We start from the raw sequence: 25,777 nt of genomic DNA, 5'->3' as shown, positions 1-25,777 counted from the left end.
GGCCTTTGACCTTGGCAAGTGTTGATAAGTTCTCCAATCCATTAAGATTTTGTGAATCGCATATGAACCATGCTAGTGCTGACAAGCCAAGGTTGTCCGAGAGCATCTCCGAAACCTCCATTGTCAGATCTTGGAAGCGCTCGCACTAAGATTCTAGAACCATGGGTGGTGTTACCGACTGAGCCACGCGGAAGGTGAAAGCCGACTCCACAGCCCACACAGCTTGAATCGCCCTGCGACCCATCGATGGAGACCATATACGTACTCTGTAGATGGCGCTGCGGGGGTGCATAATTTCTTCCCTTTTCTTTTCCTCTTCCCTTGAGAAAAATAAAATAAAAAATCTCGTTCTTAAATATCCACGACGGCGTTCAATAGCGTCGGAGGACCTGGGAGTAATGCCTAAGGAATAATGGATTAATGAAAAGTAACAAGTGCGTATTCCCAAGGAGACCACACGGAGAATGGAAGCGGGGATTGGGCAAAGGATGAAATACCAAAACACCAATGATAACGGCTCACTGAGCCATGCATAACGTGCCGAAACACTCCAGTTTGATGATGCCTTCGATCTCTTTCTTCTCGAATAATAATGGTGTCAAGTTCGTTGACTACGTATTGGCCGAGTCTCCAGAGTGTAGTGGAGTTGGCCAGCCAGCCATCAACCGGAGGTCGGAGATCCCTGACTCAACTCTTCTCGATTCCTTATCCATCATGATTCGTTCATGTTCCGGGTTCCAGCTTTCTTCCGAAGTATGTCCGAACTTTGTCACCTTGTAGACGTAAGTTAACCATTCTATTTATTGCGAATGCGTCGAAAGCAAAGCTTTCAAAAGAATAATGAAGAATGAAGATCCCTCCAAATTGGCGATCAATATTCGACAGATGACAACAATCTGATCTGTACCCCAAGAAGCACAAATACGGTGTACGGTGTTGGGAGATGCTTGGTAGTGGGCCTGGATTTCCTTAGAGGCTGAGAAACATGCCGTGGTATTTTCTTGATTTGGACCGTGCCAACTCTCTTGCCGGTCCTTGACATGCATTATTATTGTCTCCATCAACGATAGCCATGACGAACCTATCAATAATGGATGGTCTTCCTTGTGTTGAAGTTCCTGCGAACTTTGGCAATGGCCCATCGGCTAGTGCTGACTGGAATATAGACGATAAAACTTGACATTTGTCTCATAGACTGAAACCTAGTTATGATTTGGGATAACTGGTGGATTTTGTGGCGCTTGTGGTTTGTAGACCGACCCCGTTTCCAGTACGCCGGATCTTGTGCTCATCTTCCATGTTCAGGTGAGCGACCCAAACTACTGAGGTTAATGATCTAAAATATTTATTGTGGGGGCTTCCCTAGCTTGATCTCAGCTGTTTGATTTTGTGGTTGACAATAGTAGTAGTAATATAGTGTCACGGGCTTGACCGATAATTTTTTCCTGGTTGCTCAACACATTCAAGGTTTCGAATCGCGGCCGATCACTTGCAGCCCACTGGCGCCGGGGAGCTTCATCCGAAACCGGGAAGTCCGAATTAATGGCGACCTGAAAAGAGACTGGACTCACTGGATAACGATTTCCAGAATTCCAGATCAATGCCCGAGGGGATCTTGTGAATGAATTGCGGGGTAACGATGCCAACACATTCTCGAGGCGACGGAGCGAACAGCTGGCGGAGATCGTCGTGATTCAAACTTGAAGAAGACAAGATGGCCACAATGTCATGCAGGCCGCTGGCCATCGAAGCTGATTGCAATGGAAGTCGAGGATGAGAGAAGATGGTGGAAGGTGTGTGTGTTTGTATACTCTGCGGGTGTGGTAATCATATTACATTAATTACGCCACTGTCCAGCGACAATTGACAAAACAATATGTAATACCATAACTCCGAAAAGGCCAGATGGAATCCAACGTCATTTCTGTCCAGTCGGAACAAACACTCGAACAACTCGCGACTCTCAACACCCAGCAGACGATGGTGCATTGAGGACTGTTTGAATTTGACTAGCTGTCTATTTTGCACCGGCTAGCCAAAATGGACTCAGACTACAAGTCCCGCAAGGAGGCTTTCGTGTCGAATCTGAGCGGAGGAAGCATCCTAGAAATCAACGCAGTGACCCTCGTTGCTCCTGTTAGTTTTGGGCTCTCTTGTACTTCTTTTTCGCTCATCCAGCCTACTAATTAATTTCAATTGTATAGGCCTCTGTTTTCCTCTGGTCGGTGCTCCAATCGCGGCTCTCTTTTTTCACACCTTACGGTCCAGCGGCTCTCATTACCGACTTCTTGCTCAACGTATTAGCGATCCTATTCGCGACGACTCTATACTCCTCCGCTCCGTGGCTCTTAAATGTTCTCCTGATATCTCCGGCCATCTTGCTTCTACTGAGCACGCGGCCTCGTCGGCCACAGACAAAAGCGAAGCCTCCGCAGACCGCAGCCTCGCAACATGCACCAGTCGCGCCAGTATCCTTACCTATCCACCCATTCCTCACAATCTACCGCGCAGCCATGATGATCATTACCTGTATTGCTATACTGGCTGTTGATTTTCGCGTCTTTCCCCGTCGTTTCGCCAAAGCCGAAAACTGGGGTACATCACTGATGGACCTGGGTGTGGGATCCTTTGTGTTTTCGGGAGGTGTAGTATCTGCACGCTCTGTTCTTAAGAGCCGGGAGGCCGGTACATCACAGAATAAAACACTGGCACAGAGATTTACTTCGTCAATGCGGCATTCCATCCCGCTTCTCGTTCTAGGTCTTATCCGACTATATAGTGTCAAAAATCTGGACTATGCAGAGCATGTCACCGAATATGGGGTGCATTGGAATTTCTTTTTTACACTAGGATTCCTTCCTCCATTCGTGGAGATATTCGAGGATGTGGCCACACTTATACCTTCATATGAGGTTCTCTCGCTTGGTGTTGCGGTGCTTTACCAGGTAGCGCTGGAGTCTACCGACCTGAAGGGTTATATCCTCATCTCCCCGCGAGGAAGTGACCTTCTTTCGAAGAATCGTGAGGGAATTTTCTCTTTTTTGGGGTATCTAGCGATCTTCCTTGCGGGGCGTGCCACAGGAATTAGAATTATTCCTAGTGGGATGACCCCTTCGACAACCCCACAACAGGCTAGAAAGCGCGTACTGATCCGCGCGGCAATTCAAACGCTGGGATGTATAACGCTATTTGCACTGAACTCAACATACTTCCTAGGGTTTGGTGCCAACATCCCGGTTTCCCGACGCCTGGCCAATATGCCATACGTTCTCTGGGTTGCAGCCTTCAACAACGCCCAACTCTTCCTATTCTGCCTTATCGAAACGATATTCTTCCCCTCTGTCCACCGAGCATCGACGGGGAAGAATGAGGAAGTAGAGCGGATAACCCTCGCGACGAGCCCGATTATGAAAGCCTTTAACAGTGGCGGGCTTGCCATTTTCTTAATCGCTAATCTACTCACTGGGGCCGTCAATTTAACCATTCCAACATTGGATGTTAACAACACCCAAGCCTTGCTAGTTCTGGTTGGGTACGCCGCCGTTACCACGGGCATCGCTTTGGGACTTGATGCTATCAACTTCAAAATCAAATTATAGCTGCTAGCAAGACGTCCGGGATTGACCAGGGGGGTGTGTTTATGGGAGCCATCTCACTAGTTGGGATTGTGTATTATTCTGGCGATCGATGAAATGTATTTGTACTAAAATTTGATAATACTACTTAATTCCTCAAAAGTATTCAACTATCTTTCTTAGAGTTAGTAAGGGCATGCTACTCCAAGTAGCCTACGGTTATCACAAGAATCCACCTACAAGCTATAACTAATACTATGCTATGCCGTAGCTGAGGTAGCAAGGCGCGGTCCCTTCTTCATTAAGGTAGTACAGAACATACCACCACCAAATAAGGTTGGCAAGAGTTGCACAAAGACGCGAACAAAAAATAAAACAAAATAAAAGTCCCTCCGGCGCTCAAAGAGGCGACGTCACCCAAGAGCGTGCTACCATTACGCAAAACTGACGAGTTGATATTAAGTGAACTGAATGATAGATACTCGTCCACGGTAGTGGGTCGCATCACTTCATGCTGCCTCTGCAGAGATGAGCAATGAAGCGATGTAATGAAGGTAAGAAGAGACTTAGGAACAGGATGGAACCAACGAGCTCTGTGAATTGTATGAAGTAGGGAGAGGAAAGAGGTACTGAAGCAGGGATATAGTATCCTATGGTGTACTGAGCAGAGTAGTGGGTCTTGGAATTGAAGCAGTTCCCAGTGTCCAGCGGTCGGACTTCTCTGCGGTGGGACAGCGTCTCCACCCTTGGTACTCCGAACAGCTGCACAGCTGCAGATAATTCTCCGATTGTAAGTATGGCGGGCGGCATCGGCGTGCCTTACTGCTTACTCTGCATACAGTGGATTGATAGCCATGGCACTTGACCCGGGGCAACGAGAGGAGCTTGACTGAATACCGAGCTCGGTCTTGGGATCCATGGCGGAGAAAACAAAAGATGAGGTAACCCCAAATCACATGCAAATGACAGCTCGAGCTTTATTTGAGGTCAAGCTCCCGCCTGTCCCGCCTGAGACCTCGTCCTTCTGTCAACACGCCTTTTCGCGATATCATTGACCCATAATGCCGTCTGTAAATGGAGAGGCTCGCTTCATCAACTACCCGGAGATTCGGGAAGGCCCTTCAGTGCCTTACAAGAATGAAGACCAGGTCATCCCCGTGTTCCGCGGAATACCTCTGGCTATCGGAGCTTCGCTGTAGGAACCCACAATTTTTGTTGCTGTTGAACGCTCAGAGCTGTGCCAGCTAACCTATCTTGCGCACCCAGGATCTCAAATGTCGGATTGGTCCAGAGTTTCTTCTGGCGTGGTGCGGGCTTTGGAGTAATCCGTGAGATCCCAAACCTGGACCAATACTCCGCTCGCTACGATCCGACCGTCACCCCTGTTCACAGCGATGAGCAGTCCACATCAAGCGCTATATCCAGCCTTCCCGCCCCAGAAGCGAGAAGGAAGGGTGATGCGGGCTATTACACCACGGCCGATTACCATGCTCTCTACCGATCTGGCGAGTTGACTCCCACAGCCGTCGTGGATGCGCTCCTCTCCGTAACCCGCCGTGACACTGAGCCGCCAGGAAAACATTCGGTTGCGTTTTTAGAATGCGCGATTGAGAAGGCTCGCACTGCGGCTGAGGCGTCGACGCAGCGGTACAAGAATGGTAAGCCCCTAGGGCCGCTGGATGGTATCCCAGTTACGGTGAAGGACGAAGTTCATATGGCGGGATACCGGCGGACACTGGGAACAAAAATGGACTTTACGGGAGAATCGGCTGGGTCTACATCTTGGTGCGTCAAGAAGTGGGAGGACGCTGGTGCCATAGTCATCGGGAAGTCTACAATGCACGAGCTGGGCTTAGGTTAGTCTACAACAGCCCCGCCAACTGGAGAGACTGTCAACTCACATCAAATAGACACAACAAACAACAACCCCAACTTCGGGACACCCAAGAACCCTCATAACCCAGAATACTACTGCGGTGGCTCATCCGGCGGCTCCGGCTATGCAGTCGGCGCTGGCCTCGTCCCCATCGCTCTAGGTGCCGACGGCGGAGGCTCAATTCGCATACCCTCCTCCTTCTGCGGCGTTTGGGGTCTCAAGCCCTCACACGGCCGAGTCAGTGGCTCCCCAACCGTCAGCATTGCCTCTACGGTAGGCGTGCTAGGTCCCATCGCCTCAAGCATCGACGACCTAGCCCTGGCCTACAGAGTCATGGCCACACCTGCAAACCCCTCCGAAGACCCAAACTCCGCCGCCTTTCCCAATCCCCTCTCCGAACTCACTTCAACACCACCAGAATCCCGACCCCGGAACAAGACAATCGGCATCATGCACGACTGGCTCGACCGGGCCGAGCCCGCCGTCCGCTCAACCTTCAACAAAGCCCTAGACTTCTACCGCAGCCAGGACTACACAATAATTGACATCTCAATCCCATACATTCCCGAAGGCGCACGCGCACACGTCCTAACAATCATGGCCGAAATAGCATCAGCTCTATCTCCGTCCCAAATCCAAAACCTCACTGCGCCGAACAAAGTCCTCGTCTCCATGGGCATGTATCAGATTTCATCCCAGGACTTCCTAGCCGCGCAACGCCTCCGCGGGCTTCTCATGTCCCATCTCGCGTTCTTGTTTCAGAAACACCCCGGTCTGCTCATATTTACTCCCACGAGCCCGATACCCGGGTGGAAGATTGCCGGTGGGGACGCGGATCTTGTGCGTGGCGTCTCCGACGGGAAGTCTTCTGTGAGGAATATGGAGTATGTTTGGCTGGCGAACTTTACGGGGTGCCCGGCTATTTCTTGTCCGGCAGGGTATGCGGAGGATAATGGGCATCAGGTGCCGATTGGGGTTATGGCAATGGCCGAGTGGGGGGCTGAAGAAGATCTTATTGCGTTTGCAAGGGATGGAGAAGAAATTTTGGACCTCGCAGATGACAAGTCCGTGGCGGAATCTGGTGAACAAAAGGGCTTGGCTATTCCGCGTGGCAAGGAGTCGAAGTGGGAGGATGTAATTGGGAATGCTAAGAAGTTGGTCGGGGGGTCATAGAATTGACGTGGTGGATGAAAGCCACTGGACGCGCTCAGCTTGGTTGAGATCTATATGCGCGAGGTATATATACCCCTTTCTTGTCCTATCATATTTCAGACTGATGATAATGAACCTGTTCTACTCTTTGCAACAAAAAATAATAATACATAAGATACCAAAATAATGTATTGTGACCGCAGGATATCATAATGTCATAACCCAAACGCCTTACTGAAAATTGCCGGTACCCCTAGCCCCGAATCCATGCGCCGCTTTTACCCTGAGCAATAATAATACATCCTGGAGATTCCAGGCTCTGTGGTGTTAAGTGCGGATGGAAGTCACCAGCAGATTCGAGTACTCGCATTTTAAGCCTCCATGGTTAGAGATAAATGCTCTCGCCCCGCACTGGAGTGTGAAATTGGCAACCCAATCCCATGATCTTCTCAAGGTCGTTCAACTCTTCCAGAATAGTCTCACGCGGATGTGGACCGTCAGTCAAATCCTCTTTCACATGAATTATATATACGGAAAGGCCGGACAAAGGTTTTTCTGCCTTCGGAATTTCTGTAGCGACGTCCGCTTCACGGCGAATTGTTTGGCGGTCGAGGGCGATGAGGGGTGCTGATTCGGCATCCCCGAGTTTTGTGGCGCGCTTGATGCCCTGGGATAACGCGCCTTTGCCTTTGTCCTTTGCGCGCCATTTAGGGCTTGGCTGCCCTATGATCTGATCGGAACTGCCCTCGCGTTTGCGCTTGATAACTGCTGGGTATGTCATGCCCTTTTCTCGAGCCACGAGTGTAGCTAGTGTGTCTAACTCCTGAATCAAATGTCGCGGACAGAGGTGACCAAAGAGGTAGAGGTCATCGACAGCATTGGTAAACGAGCATTCGATGAAAATGGCGCGCAGTTGACCAGAAGCAACCTTGGGTGCAGCCATCTCCCAGACTATTTGATTTCGTGGATTGACCGATACTGAATCGGGTTCAACATCGCCAAAAATGATAATCTCCGCTCCCGTATACTGGTCGCGGAGGAAAAAGGCAGAGCTTTCAAACGAGGTGAAGGACGAGTCCGGATTGTTCAAAGATGGGGAAGAAACGTTCAAGGACCTAGATACCGTAAGTTTAGGGCTTTGGCTGACTTTGAATGTTGACACTTACCCGTTTGCAGTTGCATCCTGGGATTGACGACGTCGGTCTGGCGCTGGCAACAACCAAGCATTGCTCGACCGACGGGATAATTCAGCGTCAGGGCTCGGGTCTGACTTGCAGCGGCCATGGCTTACACCAAGGCATCGAGCAAGCAACCCGTCACAAGCTTGTACGTAGCCCCTCTCTTCACCAAAACCCATCATCGGGTTCCCCCCATCCACGAGGCGTTGGTACGTGATAAAACCAACACCTCCATCCTCATCGGAGAGATTTGGCCAGATTGAATCGTTGAATATATGGGTTTTGAGGGAATGGATCACAGAAGGGAGCGCTGCAACCGTCTTTGGGCCATTTTCGCTTGTAAGAGCTGGGGTATTCACGGCCAATGCTGACACATGGTCCAGATGGGAGTGCGTTATCAAAATACTTCCGATGATCTTTTTGAAGATATAAGCTCCGTTTGCCTCGGGACTTTGGTGTGGCAGTTGTAGACCAACGAAAGGGCCAGATGTGAGGACGCCACCCTCGCTTTCACATTCCCTGAGAGCTTCAATAATTCCTGAAAGCAGGACACCCGCATCGACAACAATCATGGAGTTCGAAGTCCAGTCAGTCGCTAAAGAGCGGACAAGGAGGCCAGTGACTCTATCTTCCCGAGGACCTCCCGTCGGGCCCTAGAAACAAACAGTCAGTATCAGCGCCAGAGTCTCAAGAGTCAATAGTGGGTTGTATGAGGGCAGATTGGGAGCGTATTATTAAGAGATACACCCAGTAAACACTTCCTAAAGTAGCAGCAAGGATAGCTGATTTCCAGTGACGAAGTCCATTGATGATATTAAAGGAGACAATATGTGACTTACCAAGACAACAACGTGCAGCGCATTTCTGTCTTTCCCGTTCTGTTTACCACAATCATTGACCTTGGTTTCACAAAACTTGACCCGCTTATCAGACGAGTCAACACGGGCGAGCTTGCTACTGCCTACACCAGCGTCCACCGCTCTAACTGGACCATCTGGTTCGATTTCCGCCATTTTAGAATCCTCGGAATGTCGGTGTTCGGATTCATTGGGATTTGTGATATCTGGCGGTGTCTCGGATTTCGTTGACTTCGTTCTTCCCTGGCGAGAGGTCCGCCGAGTAGCCTGAGTATCTCTGTCGTCTTTGCCAGCTCTGCCTTTCCCTGCGCTGTCCCTGCCTACACTAACTCTTCTGCTGGGAGTCATATTGCGACCCAGGTTCATAGCTTCCGGAAAGTATAGTGAAAAAGCCAGGAGCTGCTTCAGAGTTTCTCAGCCAGTTACCTTCTACAGAAGCGGCGCCTCGGGGGCGAAAGCTATCGCGCAAATGAGAAGGCACGAGCAGCTCCGAGCGAGGGGCCTTATCTTCGATAGCACGATAGCGCTCGAAAGTAGGTGTTATTTAGACCATCCGATAAGTGAGGAACAAAATTGGATTGGGAGGCTGAGGGCATGCAGCAGCCCGCCGACATGCAAGAGAGTTGGAGACCAGCACAAAGGGCGCCAATCGATGAGTGGGAACGGCAGGGCGCAGGGCACGCGAACTCGTAGCCAGTAAGCACGCAGCAAACTAGAGTGCCGAACAGGGATTTCTGAACTCGATGGTACGTAGTACCAACCCGAGAAGTCTCAAAGTGGGACGCGATATACTCCGGGCGACAATCCGGGGCGGGTGGCTGGAAGTTCTGGAACTTCGATCTGAAACAGCAGCGAGTGAACCGCTGCGGAGCTAGCGGATACACTTTGGAGACAATGGAATTGTAAAGCTGGCGGACCGGAGGGTGCGAATGTGACTGAGAAGGATCCTGGAGAGAAGATGGAGGACTTCTCGAGTCCAGAAGATGAAGAAGGGAAGAAGAGAGGCGTAAGCAAGGACAAAGGGAGGAGCGATCGAGAGGCTGGAGCGGCACCTTCCTGCACTGGAAAAGGTGTGGAGCGCCCTTGTCTCGTGCCGGGCATTCCACAAGAACTGTCAGTGTCACTGTTCAGTGTCAATCCGTCCGTGCTCCGAGTATTCTCCGCATTATCCAGTGCATTCAATACTAAGGATATCATAACTGGCTTTGTCTGCGCTGTCTGAAATAACATGTCCTCGGCAGCTTCCATTGGCCTGTGGAAGCGGTCAGATCGCCTAAGATCCCCGCCCTAGGTATATATAGTAGCGTCGTAGATTCGTAGTAAAAACAACAACCCTCATTCCATTCTCATTCTACAGCCAGTTTCGTTATCATGAGCACTACAAACACCACCTGGGTCATCACCGGTGCAAACCGAGGCATCGGCCTCGGGCTCGTCAAGCGCCTCCTCTCGCGGCCCTCCACCACGGTAATCGCCACGGTGCGAAACAATGAAGCCGCATCTAGTCTCACCACCGAGGCAAAGAGCACCCGAATAAAACCAGGAAATCAACTCTTTATCGTCCAACTCGATTTCTCCGTTGCCATACCCCCAGAGACAATCCGCGACGCATTTAACGCCGCCGTGCCCTCGCTTGACCATATCGACGTGCTTATCTGCAACGCAGGCTTCTCGACCCCTATGACCCCTACCGTCGAGACAAGCGCTGAAGCGCTACGAGCATGCTTTGAGGTTAATACCATAGCACCCCTCTTGTTATTCCAGGCACTGTGGCCGTTGTTGCAGAAGTCCCCTCATGCGCCGAAGTTCATCTCAATCTCCTCGTCCGTTGGGTCCATTGGCGGCCAGGAGCCTGTTCCTGGCGGCGCGTACGGGCCCAGTAAAGCTTCCACGAACTGGTTGACAAGGTCGCTTCATACCCAGAATGAGGATCTTATTGCGGTTGCTCTTCATCCTGGCTGGGTGCAAACCAATATGGGCGATTTTGCTGCGAAGGAGTGGAAGTATGCTCCTGGGGCTCCGGAAACGGTTGAAAATAGTGTTAGTGGTGTGCTTGAGGTTGTTGACGGTGCCACGAGGGAGAAGGTTTCGGGGAAGTTTCTCTCGTATACCGGTCAGGAATTGCCATGGTAAGGTGGGAGATATGTAAGTACTTTTTATTATATATAGATACGTATAGTTAGCTGTGGGTTACGCACATTGGAATATATTTCCGATGGGGCGAGTTTGCGCATAGTTACACAACCTTGAAACAGGACGTTCATATTGGATTAAGAGCATCATAATTCATAACCCTATGGATTTCAAGAGTAATCCTCGACCATATCAAGTTAATCCACACAGTGGTTCTATCATCCCACTAGAAATGGCGACATAAGATTACCGTACATCCGTAAGCCACACATCCCATTCTCGAAACATAGACCCTCCTCTTCAAACAACCAAATAAACCAAATGGCACCGGGGTCCTTGACCCAGATAAACAGTCTAAGAGCACCATTTAACCTCTATAAGAATTAAACAGATTCAACGCATCCCCTCAGCGGTACTCAAGCCGCTTCCTCGAGTGGGCAGCAGGCTAGCAGCCAATACCATCCAGGCGGCCCCCACAGCCAACGCGACCCATTCCACTCAAATCACGCTCGCACGTTTCAGCCACTGACAGCCACGACTGCTGGTGGAAGCATATCGCGAACCTGGACATAAGCTACCCATCAAAGATTGCCAAAATTAGTCTAGGCGAAGCTCGCCGTCCCGATCCTCAGCCTTGTCAAGGGCGTCCGCAATGCGCGATCCGCTACCCTCATAGAGGAGCGAGTCGTACACGGTCGCGCCAATAAAGCAGCCAAGGATAGGAGCAAACACCGGCACAACGAAGTAGTAGCGGGCGGCCGTGAACACCTCCCGACCGTAGAGAAACGAGGAGAAGAGTCGTGGGCCAAAGTCTCGCGCCGGGTTAATTGCCTATAACAATGTCAGTTTACTCAACCCATACATGCAACGCTCAGGTTTGACACCAGCTGATTAACAAACGAGATACGTACATATCCGGTCTGCCACCCAAGGGCCGCGCCAATGGCAACCAGGAGCAGGAACAATGAGAGTTGCGGCGAGTGGAAGCGGCGGGCGTTGGCAGGGTCGGACACGCTCAGAACACCGAACATGAGCACGGACGATCCGAGCACTTCGTTGAAGACGGCCTCCCAGTTCGTAGAGAAGAACGCAGCTGGATAGGTACAGAAGATACCGGCCGAATGGTGGCCACGGGGACTCAGGATCGATCCGCCCGGGATCGTGTATTCGGGATCCCAGTCTAGGATAGCCGACCGATAGTTGATGTAAACAAGAATGGCGGCCACGAAGCCTCCCAGGAACTGGGCGAATAACTTGCCCGGAATCCTTTTCCACTGGTCAGGCTGGGGGCGGACCAAAGCTAGGATGAGAGTAATGGCGGGATTGCAGGTAGGGCTGGGATCAGACAGGTAGCCAGACAGACAGACAGCCGATGCCCATGCCAGATTGATAGAGAGCCAGGTGCCATACTGGTAGTCGGAGAGCAGGGCCTGGGCGACCACTCCGTCACCGATGACAATAATTAGGGCCGTACCGAGAAATTCGGCAGCGTACGGCTTGAGCGCCCGGGGAGAGAGCCGGGCGAGAGAAAAGCGCATTTTGTATCTGACTGCTTGATTGTATTTAATTTTAGAGAATTGAGAGGGAGGAGAAGAAAAGGAAGAGGAGGGGGATCGGCCGCGAGCACGTCGATATAACCTTGTACCTCAAGGTCAATTCATGTTCCCTAGCTAACCTACCGGAGCCGCTGTCTGGAGAGCTGATGTTTGATCGCATATTTGATTGGTCCGTTTTATCTGCTTGATTATTTAAAAAAGTGGGCCAAAAAAACAGGTTTAAGCGATGAGGGCGGTTAAACTTATCGGAGCGTATGTTTCTAAGTCATGCGTTCATAGACCAGAGATAACAAGATCAACCGCAAACTTAAAAAGAACAAAAGAGGTAGGAAAAGCGCGTGGCAATAAAACAACTGGGATATCATTGAAATAGGAAGGTCAAGCTATGAACGCAAAAAAGAATGACAACAACGCCGTGGACCGCCAACGGATACAAGCGAGTTCATAAAATACATCAGTCATTGCAGTGTTCCTTCCCATACACCGAGAGAGCGCAAGACGAAAGCAGATAACCAGTCCCTATACATTTAAATAGCAATGCCGTCTCTCGAACGAGTGGCCTACACAAAACCCCGTTAGCAAAGATCCCGCCCATCGAAACGCCCGCCCTGGCCCGCTAAAATTCAGAGGTAAAATAAGTAGAAACATGAATGGATATAGCCCATCTTGAACAAGATGGCGTGGGTTTAGTGTGCATCAGTGCTGTCGTCCGGGTTACCAACGGCAGCGTCGTAGCTAGGTATAGGCGGCTGGCCTTCGCGTGAGAACTCCTGGCTGGTTCTTGGACTACCATCAGGGCTGGTATATTCTGGAGGCGGGCCATGCTCCAAATCGTCCGGGTTCAATAAACGGACTTGCTCAGGGTTGGCGGTAGGCGCTCGACTCGACCCTTCTCCAGCATCCTCATTAGAGGGAATGTGCGCAAGCGGAGCAAGGGATATATCAGTCGGGGACCGAACAGGCCCAGGGCTGGCAGCGGGTGGTATCCGGACCGTCGAACTTGTTTGCGCATACGTGGGATCCTGATAGACCCGTTGCGCCAAATTTGCAGCGCTTTCTCGGCCGGATTCGAGAAGGATGCTACCTTGCTCACTTCCATACGGGGGAGGGGGCGCCAGACTACCAGTCATCGGTGCTAGGCCCCATTTCTTAACGTTGGCTTCGATAAAAACAAATCCAAGCTGGCCGAAGTTCACGTGGACGGTACAGGGTCCATTCGCTCCAATGGTGGGAAAGAAGTTCTGCGACTTCTGCCCATGGGCGACATCCTCTAACTTCTTGCCGTTGCGCGTGAAGAAGATCGTACCCGAGCGGGGTCGATATCCAACGCCCACGACATCTCCCTGAGTGAGCGGAGGACCATATGGCATCGAGGCAAATGGCTGGTTATACCGCCTGTTGCCCGTGGACTCGTATGCGGCTGATGCCTTGTGATAACCTTTAAAAAAATTAGCTATCGCCAAAGTTTGGCCCGTGTAAAGCTGGATTGCACATACCAGGTAGTCTAAATAGCGGATAAGGCTTTGTAGACATGCCAATACCGATGTGGGTGGTTTCCGGTTTATCATAAATCTTGGCCTCCCAGTAATAGACGTCGTTTTGTTTCGGGACCGGTAAGTTTGTTTGAACACTGCATATTGAATCATAGAACTCAATCTCCGTACGGCCCTCTACAAAGCAGTTGGCGATTTCGAGCTCGGGCTGGAATTCCCAAGCCGAGACACCTTTTTCTTGAATGGCGAGGAACTGGGATAGCGAAATGTCGGTCTGCGTTGACTCGGGCGGGTTGGCTTCAACAAATGCTGTCAAACAAATTAGCCGCTGTCGCACATAACAGAGCAAAGTGCAAGAGTTTCATACCCTTTGATCTCAAATACTCCGACCTCGACAGGTCATCCATAGTTTCCAAGGCCTCAGCCTCTTCACGTAGAAATGCTTGCTCATCGTCGAATTCACCTGGGCGGCCCATACGATCCAGAAGAATGCGACCGCGCTGAGTATATTTGAAGAAGAAGAAAGCCGCGAGGACTAGCACTGCGACTGCTGCCGACCCAAAAGCTGATAAAACACCGATCAAAATACCCTTCCCGGTTGAATTGCCACTGGCACTTATCGGGCCATTATTGCCCTGATCCCACGACGCCGTTGGGAAACGACGTTCGAGTTTTGATGCGACATGTTGGTCGAATACAGGGCCCGTATTGATATCGGTTTCGAGGAAGGGTGGGTTTGTTCTGATGGCAGTCGCGAGGGTTGAGGGAGCATCCCAGAATGCACCGGGCGCTGATGCCTCAGGTCCCCGCATCGTTCATTGACCGAGATGGCTGGGCTCCGTCAGTAAGGCGTGGAAAGCGCCGAAGAGTTGATGCTGAAATTCGGAAAGGAGTGGAAAGCGAGGCAGGATGACGCAAGATAGGTTGGATGAAACTGAAGTTCGAGGAGCGGACGAGGATGAGACGAAATGACGATCGGGAGAGGGCTGGGAAGTCTGGATCGGCATGAATGGATGGAAGCCAGTGGCCGGAACTTGGCGGGGGCGATGATAAAAATGGATCTCAGGCGCCAACCATCGACGTTTCCGGGACTGGGACGTTGTGAAATGCTTCCGCCAACGGCCATGGAACTGTACTGTATTCGTGATTTTTATAGTTGGCGATAATTGATGAAGGAATTCCTAGAGTCCTGGATGGCCCACCTCCTCAAGGCCCTTGTCAAGCCCTTTGGCCAGCCCTTGGTTACAGGTACGGTCAGTCGGTCAGTCGGCCAGGTCAGCCATGTGTAACGAAAACCGACGGGCGCCCGTACAAAGTCCCGTACGGGAACGTCATGCTAGCCGCCCCATCAATCCTTCTCACACTCAGTCTCCCTTGCTCGCTTTCTAGGGCCTTGACGTCCCTTTACACCTGTGCTGCACGCTAGCCCCCTACTGCTTTCTAGCGTCTTGCCCTATTATTGTTTAGAATGCGTGTCTCAGATCCGTCAAGCCTTGCCATCTCCCCTGATGACTCGTGCGACATTTGCCTTACGGTCGTGACAGATTCCGAGTGTGACAAGTATCCAGGTACGCGCCGAACCCAGACTGACTGGCTGACCCCTTTGTCCCTTTCATTTAACCGCGCCCACCCCTCCGTGTATGAAAACACATACTGACATCTTCCTGTGTAGCGAAACAACATGCGCGCAGGGTCGCTGCCAAACTAGGGGCCCGCGACGGCCTTATCTATCTCGTCGGCAAAGCTACCATAAACTGGGGCGACTCAGACCAACCGCGGCCCTTCCGACAGAGACGCTACTTTTACTACTTGAGTGGCATAGACGAAGCGGATTGCTACCTGACATACGACATTCGCAGCGATTTCTTGACTCTTTATGTTGCGAACTTTAGCTTGCACAACGCGATATGGATGGGCCCTACACTGACTGTGGATGAGGCACGACAGCGGTACGATGCGGATTGCTTTCGCTACTATGATTCTCTACGTCATGACCTGAGGAGATGGGTGGACCAATACAACAAACACAGCCCGATCTATATCCTGCACAGTTCGCAGAGGCCTGAAATCGTGTCGGACCAGCTCCGGCTGGATGATGAGTCATTGATACCTGCAATGGATGCTGCCCGCGAGGTGAAGGACGAATACGAGATCCAAATGATACGTCAAGCCAACAAAATATCTGGCCTTGCACATCGAAGGATTCTCGAGAACATACACCGCATGTCGAATGAGAGTGAAATCGAAGGACTGTTCTTGGACGCATGCGTGTCTCATGGGGCCAAGAACCAGGCTTATGAAATAATTGCCGGATCTGGCCCCAATGCAGCCGTGCTACATTATGTGAGAAACGACGAACCTCTCAGCGGGAGACAGCTCGTCTGTCTTGATGCAGGCGCAGAATGGGACTGCTATGCGAGTGACGTCACCCGCACCTTTCCATTGGGACAAGAGTGGCCGAGTGTGTATGCAAAAGACATATATGCCATCGTAGAGGAGATGCAGGAAGAATGCATCCGACGTGTTAGGCCGGGTGTGCGATTCCGGGACTTGCATGAGCTCGCACATGCCATTGCCATCAAAGGACTCCAAAAGCTCGGAATCCTCGGACGCGGAACCGTAGAAGAAATCCGTCGATCCGGAGCGTCTTCAATCTTCTTCCCCCATGGTCTGGGCCACCATGTAGGACTGGAAGTCCATGATGTGTCCGCACAGCCGATAACGGCGAATGGACGTTGGATCAGGGAATTCGTACCACAAATGAGCACGCCACTCCTTCAGGAGGGGATGGTGATTACTATTGAGCCTGGGGTGTACTTCAACAAGCTTGCGTTGCAGAATGCGCAACTGTTGCCGCTGGCGAAGTATATCAACTTCGAGAAGACTGAGCAGTATACCCCTATTGGCGGAGTGCGCATTGAGGACGATCTTTTAGTCACTGGCACAGGGTACGAGAACTTGACCACCGCACCAAAGGGCGAGGAGATGTTCGAGATTCTGCGTGGCCGCGGAAAACAATAATCGTACAACTGGACATTGATGTCATGGCCAAAACCTGCGACACCAACTTCGTAATGCCAAGTACGTATATAAAAGCCGATCCTTTAGATGGGGCCGCGCCGTCAAATGCCGGGAGATCCCTAAAGACCCTCCATTCCAGTCTGTAGCTTAATCCCTCACTATACCCAAGGAAGAACAGGAGAATTCACCCGATTTACTGATCATTATCCGAAACTTCCACTCAGTAACTACCAGGTCATCAAGCTGAATAAAGAAAAGACAACACTACACAGCTCCCTCAGACATAGAGGAGACCGTCACACACGTGGCGCGTACCTACAGGATGTGTCATACGTACCATGCAGAGAAGGCAGGCGTAAAAGAAACCAAAAGGCGGTTTCAGAAGTCAGGCCACTCCTCAACCGTTGTCCAACGAGATCTCCTTCATGGAGTCCCCCATTTAACCCCTCAGAAATCAGCAGCAGAATTTTCGTGATTCGTCCCCCCTTGCAGCCATTGAAATCATTCCACTGTCATCGTCGGCCGGAAAACATTCGCCAAGGTACTCGCCAACAAGGTTGGAAGTCGGATTATTGATCAAGTATCCGTAATCCAGTCCTTCGAAGCTGGGGGTCATTCAGTAATCAATAGTAGTAGAAAAGTTTGTTTTCCGGCTCCGTCGGCATCGGAGACTCGGGAGCTTCCACAATTCGAGGGAGCCTGGACTACACTTACAAATTAAATGGCCTCCGTAACCAGACCAGGAGGAGATGACGGCCATGGAAATAGGAGTTAGGAGTTAGGTAATCTAGAATCTCAGGTGAACGTTTAGGTTGGGATGCCGAATCCGAACCCTGAGTCTAACGACATAGCCACGGAGAGTCTGAGAGACTGAGTGCTTTGAAGGCGTGCTCGGAGCGAACCCGGGAAACTCCGTACGCAATGCAGCTTTGCGATGAGGCAATTTGGCACCATTGCAAGGCAGTCTTAGGCGTCTTGGCCGCTCTTGGGCACGACTACTGCTGCATAAAGGAAAGTTCAAAGGGAAAAAAATTTAAAGGACTGCAAGAGAGTGGGCCCGGGAATCCGAAAATCGTCCGGTGGATCTTTGTCTCCTGCAGTTTTTTCGTTGTAGGGCCAGCCGATGTAGGAGCTCCATCGCCTGATTGGGCTATAGTGAGTCACACCATTCAAAGCAGTCATTCTGCGATCCGTAGTCGTGTCATACCTGGGCCTGTCTATATATATCGGAGGTGGGCGTCTTCTGGCGAGCTTGATTCCCTTTTTCCCTTCCCTTTTCTTTACCTCATCTCGTCCTTTCAAAGGGGTGATGGTCACTCCCCTCTCTGCCATCTAGGGTTCCATTGCTTTTGTTTATCAAGCTCTGTTTCTTGAATCTACACTATCTCTATATCCCGCCGTACCCTGGTGGGAAGAGAGGGAAGGGGGAAATACCAACGATTATCCCAACCCAAAAGTTTTTGCTCTTCATCTGCTTCTACTAGAATGGGACAGAGGCACAACAGACGACGCACTCGCCCCCGATCTCGAAACCGCTCCATCAATCTAGCTCCGCCTCCTGCTGCTATCCTCTCGTCAGTGGAGTTCTGCGCTTCTCCTTATTCCTCCTCTCTCGACTGCCTTGGAAATCGCCCTGCCTCGACCCGGCACTATAGGGGTTTGACATGGCAAGATCGTGAATACATCCTGGAACCGAAGACAACCTCGATGGAGACGAATCAATACCGCGTCTTTGGAGGCGAGCCTGGAGACGATGTGGGCCTGTGCTATCGCATGCTCGAATATTTCGGCGGACTTGATTATATCGATCCGTAAGTTCTTTCGAGCTCATCACTGAAATTCGAAGCTCGTTCTGACATCCCTCGCGTCCAGTTTGCAGGACATCAAGCCCTTACCTGGGTGACTTTCAGCCCGGAGTATCCTGGCGAGCATCGTGACAATGTCCCGTTGTGCTGTTGCCAGTGGTGGAAAATAAACAAAGAAAAAAAGAATTCAGGAAAACGATTCGATCAACGACTTTTGACTCGAGTTTCCGACAAACGATCCTCTCGCCCGGAAAATTTAGATTCAACCGCGACAATATGGGAGAGCATCGTATTCCCCAAGGCGCAGGCGCCAGTTTACATGGATGACCCAAGTTACCGACTTGCAGCAATGAAGATTCCTCGAGAATCGGATTGGTCTATACAAACTTGGCCATGTGATTTCTGGTTGGAGAATCCATATCCTGACATCATTGAAGTGACTTCTGACTGGGCTTCTTGGTGGGTTGAGTTCGCGTCTGGTCAGCCACAGCTGGTTGACGCTTGAATTCCCCATCGATGAGTCAAAATGTCGGTAGCGCCTCTTTGTTCGTGTGCGCAGTACCATTGCAGGGTATAGAGATTTCCACGCTTGCAGCCAGTCATCCGCATCGCGGAAATGTGAGAGGAGACATCAGTCTTGTGAGCCAGCACGTCATGTGGTGTACCTGTTTAGGACGCGTTAGCAGGCCTCAACAATATCGAATGTCCACCTGGAGAAAATGTATCGGTCATAGACCTCTATGTTATATTATTAGCAAATGTAGAGTACACAGTACTTGAACTCATTATGAGTGATGAGCGACGATTTATTCAATAAAAACAAATATTGAAGAAATAAGACTTAAAAGAAATGACGTTCCGAGGTATTTTGAATTTGGACCCTGAAGAATCAAGAACGGGGCTTGTAGCCTTGTGGCCTTATCTGTAAGCAGTAGGCGGTGTAGGATAAGCCCCCAGTAAAGGACACGGTCGATCACAAAAGAACAGCAGACTGACTGACGATACGAGGAGTCCCAGATTCACGGAGATGCTGCTGGCCGCCTTGTCTCTCCTTTCACTTCACACCCTCCCTTGCCATACATAAACAATATAACAACAGGCGCAGTTAATTAACCCACGTCCCCATTTATTGACTGCGAGCCTTGTTATTATTTAGAAGGCGAACTTCTTTCGCGAAGCCTTGCCCACTGCGGGCAACCGTGTCCACTGCGCTCATCTCACCATGTCGACGGATTATACCTACGATGAACAGGTACGGAATACATTTGGTCTCAAAGGACAAATGAAGATAGTGGGCAGTTTTCTAATACTTATTCATCTAGGGTCAATTCTTCCCGTTCTTCGTACTGACCCTGACCGGCCTTGTCACCCTACCTCTGACATACAATCTTCTTAAACCACCCAAAGGTACGGCTGATCGAACATCCATTGAGATACACTGGAGTTTTCATGGTCTAATTTACCCCGACACTTATAGAACTCGAAAATACCGCTCCTCGGATACGGTCCGATTTCAAACCTGAACATGAAGACCTCATTGACGCTCAGAAGCGGAAACGTCTCCGCAAGGAGCGCCGCATCAAGCGCATCGTCACCGTCATCTTAGGCTACGCCGTCATGGCCTACATGGTCTACTTGATTATAGTCACCGCCAGGACGACTACCAAACTCTGGGATCCGTATGACATTTTGGGTGTCTCAAGGGTGAGTCTTCTGATATATGGCGGGGTGTTGATTTTTTCCTATGCCGGCTCTGACACACTCTCCATTAGAGCGCCGACGAAAAAGCGATTTCCAGACATTACAAGCGACTTTCTCTTATCTACCACCCCGACAAGATCCGACCTGACCCTGCAAAGAACGAAACGATTGATATACTCAATGAGCGTTTCGTGGAACTCACCAAGGCCTACAAGGCTCTCACCGACGAAGAAGTGCGCAATAACTACCTCCAATATGGCCACCCGGATGGCAAACAGAGCTTCAGCATCGGTATCGCTCTCCCGCAATTCATAGTGACCGAAGGAAACGGCAAATATGTTCTCTTGGTTTATGGTGCTTTGCTTGGTGTACTGCTCCCATACATTGTCGGAAAATGGTGGTATGGCTCTCAGCGATACACCAAGGAAAGAGTTTACGTTGCTAGCGCGGGTAACATCTTCCGGGAATACAAGGATGAAATCACGGATGGCGCAATTGTCGGTGCTCTTTCTTCGGGTAATGAATTCAAGGAGGCAATCCCAGCGTCGAAGGCAGAGTCCGGGTTGGCGAAGCTCGAGAAAAAGGTTCTGGCCGAGGATAATAAATTCTTGTCTGATCAGGATCGGGAAGTGATCAGGGGTCTGGATGACTCCAGTAGGAGAAAGGCTCTGGCGTTGTTATGGGCTTATCTGGGCCGGGTTGAGTTGGATGACTCGACTCTTAACGGAGGTAAGTAGCTCGCCCATCAGCGATAAGATTAACTCGCTAATTTCATCTGCAGAAAAATTTGAAGTCGCACCAATTGCCCTGTCGTTGAACGAAGCGTTCACGGCCGTTTCTCTTGCCTTCGGCAACCTTCGTCCTCTTCTCGGATCCTTCCGCACGTCTCAAAGTCTCATCCAAGCTGTTGCGCCTGGCTCATCCCCTCTACTGCAACTGCCGTACTTCACAAATGAAGTTGTGCAATCAGTCGAAGGCGAAGATGCCAAGAACCATTTCACTGTTCAGAAGTTCATGAAGCTGCCAGAGGACAAGCGACGATCGCTCACAATCGGAACTGGTCTTTTGTCTGAACAGCAATATGCGTCCGCCATCTCTGTTGCAAAACAACTCCCTGCTCTCCAAATCTCCAAGGCGTGGTTCAAGGTCATGGGTGAGAAGGTGATCACACCCAGCAGTCTCGTTCAACTTGTTGTGAAGGCCCGATTCATTCCACCTGGCTCCACAAATGTCCCTGATGCAAGCCCTGCCGACCTCGAAGATATTGATCCCGAGGAAGGTGATATTGACGCTCTCATGGGCCGCGGGCCCTCGAGGAACCGGTCAGTTAAGATGGCAGATAGCAAAGACAGCGCCAACCAGAAGGTCCAGCCGCCTCTCGCCAATGCGCCATACCTTGCCCGTGACCACTCCCCACGATGGCAGATTTTCCTTGCCGATGGAAAGCAGGGAAAGATTGCTGTGCCTCCGTTCACCTTTACCACCTTTGAGAAGCCCCTATTCGACGAGTCTGGTAACCCTACCTACAACGTTCAAACCCTCAAGATGCAGTTCCAAGCACCTCCCCAGGTTGGCGACTTCCACTTCGTTATGCACATGGTTTGCGATAGTTACCTAGGCCTCGACTCCAATCTCGACATCACGCTCCACATTGATGACCCTGCCAAGGCAGCCGCCCTGGAGGAGGAAGACGATATTAGTGAACCCGATGAGGGTAAGTTATCAGAAACATTTCCCATTACCTTACTATAAACATTGCTAACTCATGAACCATCATAGACTCAATAGCTGGCCAGATGCAGGCTCTGAAGACCGGCCAACCACCGAAGAAGAAGACGAAGAAGCCGTCAGAGGAATCCAGCGATGAGGAGAGTGACACCGACGGCGATGAAGGAGAAACCAGCGACACTAATACCGAAACTGACGTTGATGATTAAATGGAACGAAATTAGTTATATTTATCGAAGAAATACGTGATAAATCATGGGAAAGAGCAGCCGGAAAACAAAAACCGAATCCAGTCTTTTTCAAATTCCCCTAGATGATATCCTAGGATATACCAAACGCACAGGTCTCAATTTATTCGCATTCTTTGTTCCACGCATCCGTCTGTCAATACCTCCACCCGGTGGGAAACGGAGAGCTCCGGAAGTTCCTGCTACCTTTGTCTCATTTCGACTGATGTATTAACGCAGGACTTTCTGTATCTATCCCCATATCATTTCTCAACATGAATTCTCAAATATCTTCTCCTTTCGCCTTCGAAGTCTGCCCACTTTGTTTGTTTGGGGCAATCTTTTTTTTTTTTCTCTTCTGCGGGGTGTATATCATGGCATGCATAGTCTTTTTAGGGAATAGATATTTTTCTACAGTAGGCTTCTTCCCTATTTATTGCTTAATCCTTTAAGGAAAAGGTTGTAGATGGCTTTGCAGAAAGTATTTTCTCACCGGAATTGGAATACCTAAGGAGGAATGATGATTTTAAGTGTGCTTGAAATTCAGCATGCTTTAAAAAGGGCACTGCAATGGTAATGATTATGATGTTGAATTTAGTGCAATAAGATCAATATTAATACCCTGGGTTAGTAACAGGGCAACAGGGCACAAGAACAATAACTATACGCCGAAGCGTGGTCCAGTCGATTGATAACAGTTGGGCGAGTGCATATATAGCAACAAACACGAACGAGTGGGGAATCAGAAATATCAGCAGCATAATCAGGTAAATAGGGAAAAAACACACAAAAATAACGAGAGCGGCAAAGTAATTGAGACGCGCAGTTTATTCACAAGGATATACCCACGCAGGTGTTAAGGGTGTCGGGTAGATGGGTTGGTGATCAGACATAGTAAGGCTATAATTCTCGGCTATACCAACTGGCAGACCAGCTGAGATTGCTGCTGCAATGGCTGACGGGCCTGTGGCGACTATAGGTTGAAGATTGCTGTCCGTGGGTTCGGGGTTGCAACCGCCGTCGGTATAGTAAAGATATGGATTTGCAAGGCCCGCGCCGACAGGAGAAGGTGCTGTTGTTGGGCATTCGGATTCGTTGGCGAGGGTCGGTGTCCCCAGAGCTGGGTGTGGCATCGGAATCTGATAATTGGTTCGTGGGTAGGTCTGATATTGCTCGGGCTGAAACTCCCACTTGACGGGCCCGTGTCCTCCTGGTGATAGTTGAACGGGACTAGATGAGCTGGGTGCAGGGTCCGGAGGCGTAGCAGGCTCTGGTGATGGGTCGGCAGTTGCGCAACAGTCGGTTGAGCTTGACAGGACACGTAGGTACCGAAGGTCTTCGCTCTCTTCGTCTGCAGCTTGAGAGGTATCTTCGGCTTGTTTTATCAGCCCTAAGCGGTCGAGGATGGCATGCGTCAGGGGATACCCATCGGAGGTCACTGCAAGAGGCTCGCCTGGAAATCCTTCCTTGTCAGAACACAGCTTGTAAACTCTTTGAAGTGCTTTGACAACGAGCGAGTGGTGCGACTCCAACATCTCAACGAATCTAAGCATACAATCTAATTAGCCTCCTCGATATACATGGAAAGTACGGTAGAGGACTCACCCTCGAGAGTAAACCTTTGTCTGAGTAGCCTTTTTCTCCCGGAATAAGCAGGGGTGGTTATATGAAGAACAACGATTGCATGGCTGTTTCCCATCACACTACATACTATTAGCGTTAAAGGTGGAAATGAACAATGGTTATAATAGACTGACCTTCGTCTTTTTAATTCTGCAACGATCGCACGCCTTGAGAACATGTTTCCTCTTCACCCGGAAAACGCGTTGATCATTCTTTTCGTCATTCAATGCCACACGGGATTCAAACTGCAACGGAGATGACATGGTAGAAAGGTCACATAGAGAATCTGAAAGCCCCGGTATATGTGACTTGGGACGTAGTTTAGGTTGTCTTGATGACATTGTGTTGGATATAGTTAAACCAGCACAATCGAAAGAGCTCAGCGGTTGATTTGACCGATTCAAACCAGGCAATATGCTGGCGAGCTCCTTATTAACTAGAAACTGCGCGTTGTTCCAAATGAGGGGGAATGGTTGATTTTGACTCGAAGAAGAGATAAGTTGAGGGAAGTGAGATATCATTATTTTGAGGCAGGCGGCTGACAGATCTTGTCAAATCCTCGATGACGATCATGATTAACATTAAAGGCCTTGTGTAGTCGCCCCGCAAATGCAGCTGACAATCCTTCCTAGTTGGATACGCTCCGTGAAGAACGGGACCAAAGGTGACGTGGATTATTTTTGTCTGTCATGATATGAACTGGTACGGGACGCTTGCTATCCGCCCACCTTTGTGGCTGTTGCGGGCTTGCAGGCTTGTGGAATCAGGGCTGCCCACATTGGAAACTTTGAATCAAGGTGACCCTGGCCTTGCAGCATCTAATGGAGGCGAATTGCATGGAGGATTGGATCCGCTAGAGTGCTGTTCCCTTTGACAGTTCGCCGCCCCACACCAGAATCCAATGATGCTCATCGCAGCCCTCATCGGCGCTTGCCGGCCTCAAACCCCGGTCTGTCTTTGGGCAGCGGAAGCTGGGGTGAGCATCAAAGATCGGTGGATGAATACCGGAGGCTACAACCCTACACTGGCTCAAGGTGCGGGTGGTGAAGATCAATCTCGCCTCATTGCAAATGCACGATTATGGGGTTCCCAATTTTGTGCCTGCCTACAGAGTTCTCTTCACGGATAAAGGAGCGCCCACCAAAGCAGAATCCATGTGTCGCGGCAGTCGAGAGGCGATTTGCAAAAAGGGTAAGTCAACAGACATCCCTGCTATCCTGGAAGCACGTCTCAGTGGGTAAGACAGCTGTTATTGGTGCAGACCATGCTCGGGCTGTCACTTTCTGCAGTGACGAGCTCGTGCGTCAACCTGTGTTGGGTCAGCACTGCGCCAAGGTTAATCAACATTGATCCAGTTGCGTGAGGTGACTCTTTGCTTTTTTCTTTTTCTTTTTTCTTTTTTTTTTTCACTTTGCCTCTCTCCCTGATTGGGCGTGTGGATTTCGGTTCCAACGATTGATAATGCGTTGCACCGAAGAGCTAGCTTTCCTGGAAGGAGGCATAAGTTGAGCTAGACATGATCCGTCAAAATCAAACATCTCTAGATATCGTCGAGTTCTTCTTTGCGGCTAGAAATGGATCAAGAGCATCAAATCGGAATAATGAGCATTTGAGTTCTGGAGGGGAATTCACGCGCTATGTTCCCCACCAGAGAATGGACAATATATCTGGCATAAACAGGGGAATGTGTATTGCATATGGTTGTCACGTCCTGTTCCGTTGAGTTGGCGATCCAGCGTAGTGATATATTGTCATGTGGGGAGGCCTCGATGAAGATTACTTGGAGTTATTGGCACTATAACTCCATAGTCTCACCCGATATGTAGATGAAGCAGAAAATGACTCAATTCGT

General features: G+C 50.2%; 10 protein-coding genes across 10 annotated transcripts; 6 read left to right on the top strand and 4 right to left on the bottom strand.

Annotated features, from left to right (window-relative positions):
* Positions 1–2,040: 2,040 nt before the first annotated feature.
* Positions 2,041–3,599, top strand: gwt1 (putative GPI anchor biosynthesis protein Gwt1; the record flags this gene model as incomplete). Its single annotated transcript, XM_041706049.1, has 2 exons — positions 2,041–2,136; positions 2,205–3,599. 2 exons carry the CDS (start codon positions 2,041–2,043, stop codon positions 3,597–3,599), a joined length of 1,491 nt encoding a protein of 496 aa, XP_041558473.1.
* A 1,037-nt stretch (positions 3,600–4,636) lies between these two features.
* Positions 4,637–6,624, top strand: APUU_50989A (amidase; the record flags this gene model as incomplete). The annotated part of the gene is made up of 3 exons (XM_041706048.1): positions 4,637–4,770; positions 4,842–5,431; positions 5,486–6,624. The coding sequence occupies 3 exons, from the start codon at positions 4,637–4,639 to the stop codon at positions 6,622–6,624; spliced, it is 1,863 nt and encodes a 620-aa protein (XP_041558472.1).
* A 364-nt stretch (positions 6,625–6,988) lies between these two features.
* pdeA (3',5'-cyclic-nucleotide phosphodiesterase PDE1) lies at positions 6,989–9,004 on the bottom strand (the record flags this gene model as incomplete). Its single annotated transcript, XM_041706047.1, has 3 exons — positions 6,989–7,718; positions 7,770–8,434; positions 8,621–9,004. 3 exons carry the CDS (start codon positions 9,002–9,004, stop codon positions 6,989–6,991), a joined length of 1,779 nt encoding a protein of 592 aa, XP_041558471.1.
* Positions 9,005–10,009: 1,005 nt separating this feature from the next.
* Positions 10,010–10,771, top strand: APUU_50987A (SDR family oxidoreductase; the record flags this gene model as incomplete). Its single annotated transcript, XM_041706046.1, has 1 exon — positions 10,010–10,771. The coding sequence occupies one exon, from the start codon at positions 10,010–10,012 to the stop codon at positions 10,769–10,771; it is 762 nt and encodes a 253-aa protein (XP_041558470.1).
* Positions 10,772–11,368: 597 nt separating this feature from the next.
* On the bottom strand, positions 11,369–12,309 carry APUU_50986S (uncharacterized protein; the record flags this gene model as incomplete). The annotated part of the gene is made up of 2 exons (XM_041706045.1): positions 11,369–11,602; positions 11,683–12,309. 2 exons carry the CDS (start codon positions 12,307–12,309, stop codon positions 11,369–11,371), a joined length of 861 nt encoding a protein of 286 aa, XP_041558469.1.
* A 704-nt stretch (positions 12,310–13,013) lies between these two features.
* On the bottom strand, positions 13,014–14,632 carry SSH4 (SSH4 family protein; the record flags this gene model as incomplete). The annotated part of the gene is made up of 3 exons (XM_041706044.1): positions 13,014–13,765; positions 13,824–14,129; positions 14,188–14,632. The coding sequence occupies 3 exons, from the start codon at positions 14,630–14,632 to the stop codon at positions 13,014–13,016; spliced, it is 1,503 nt and encodes a 500-aa protein (XP_041558468.1).
* A 656-nt stretch (positions 14,633–15,288) lies between these two features.
* Positions 15,289–16,841, top strand: APUU_50984A (aminopeptidase P family protein; the record flags this gene model as incomplete). Its single annotated transcript, XM_041706043.1, has 2 exons — positions 15,289–15,388; positions 15,493–16,841. The coding sequence occupies 2 exons, from the start codon at positions 15,289–15,291 to the stop codon at positions 16,839–16,841; spliced, it is 1,449 nt and encodes a 482-aa protein (XP_041558467.1).
* Positions 16,842–18,326: 1,485 nt separating this feature from the next.
* APUU_50983A (uncharacterized protein) lies at positions 18,327–18,744 on the top strand (the record flags this gene model as incomplete). The annotated part of the gene is made up of 2 exons (XM_041706042.1): positions 18,327–18,652; positions 18,714–18,744. 2 exons carry the CDS (start codon positions 18,327–18,329, stop codon positions 18,742–18,744), a joined length of 357 nt encoding a protein of 118 aa, XP_041558466.1.
* Positions 18,745–19,868: 1,124 nt separating this feature from the next.
* SEC63 (J domain-containing protein) lies at positions 19,869–22,284 on the top strand (the record flags this gene model as incomplete). The annotated part of the gene is made up of 6 exons (XM_041706039.1): positions 19,869–19,898; positions 19,969–20,053; positions 20,124–20,350; positions 20,419–21,076; positions 21,129–22,061; positions 22,127–22,284. The coding sequence occupies 6 exons, from the start codon at positions 19,869–19,871 to the stop codon at positions 22,282–22,284; spliced, it is 2,091 nt and encodes a 696-aa protein (XP_041558465.1).
* Positions 22,285–23,129: 845 nt separating this feature from the next.
* Positions 23,130–24,446, bottom strand: APUU_50981S (Zn(II)2Cys6 transcription factor domain-containing protein; the record flags this gene model as incomplete). Its single annotated transcript, XM_041706038.1, has 3 exons — positions 23,130–23,847; positions 23,908–24,005; positions 24,060–24,446. The coding sequence occupies 3 exons, from the start codon at positions 24,444–24,446 to the stop codon at positions 23,130–23,132; spliced, it is 1,203 nt and encodes a 400-aa protein (XP_041558464.1).
* Between the last annotated feature and the right edge of the window lie 1,331 nt (positions 24,447–25,777).

The sequence above is a fragment of the Aspergillus puulaauensis genome, chromosome 5 (assembly GCF_016861865.1).
Source record: "Aspergillus puulaauensis MK2 DNA, chromosome 5, nearly complete sequence".
NCBI classification, from domain to species: domain Eukaryota; kingdom Fungi; phylum Ascomycota; class Eurotiomycetes; order Eurotiales; family Aspergillaceae; genus Aspergillus; species Aspergillus puulaauensis.
This window is presented reverse-complemented; position numbering and strand designations above follow the sequence as displayed.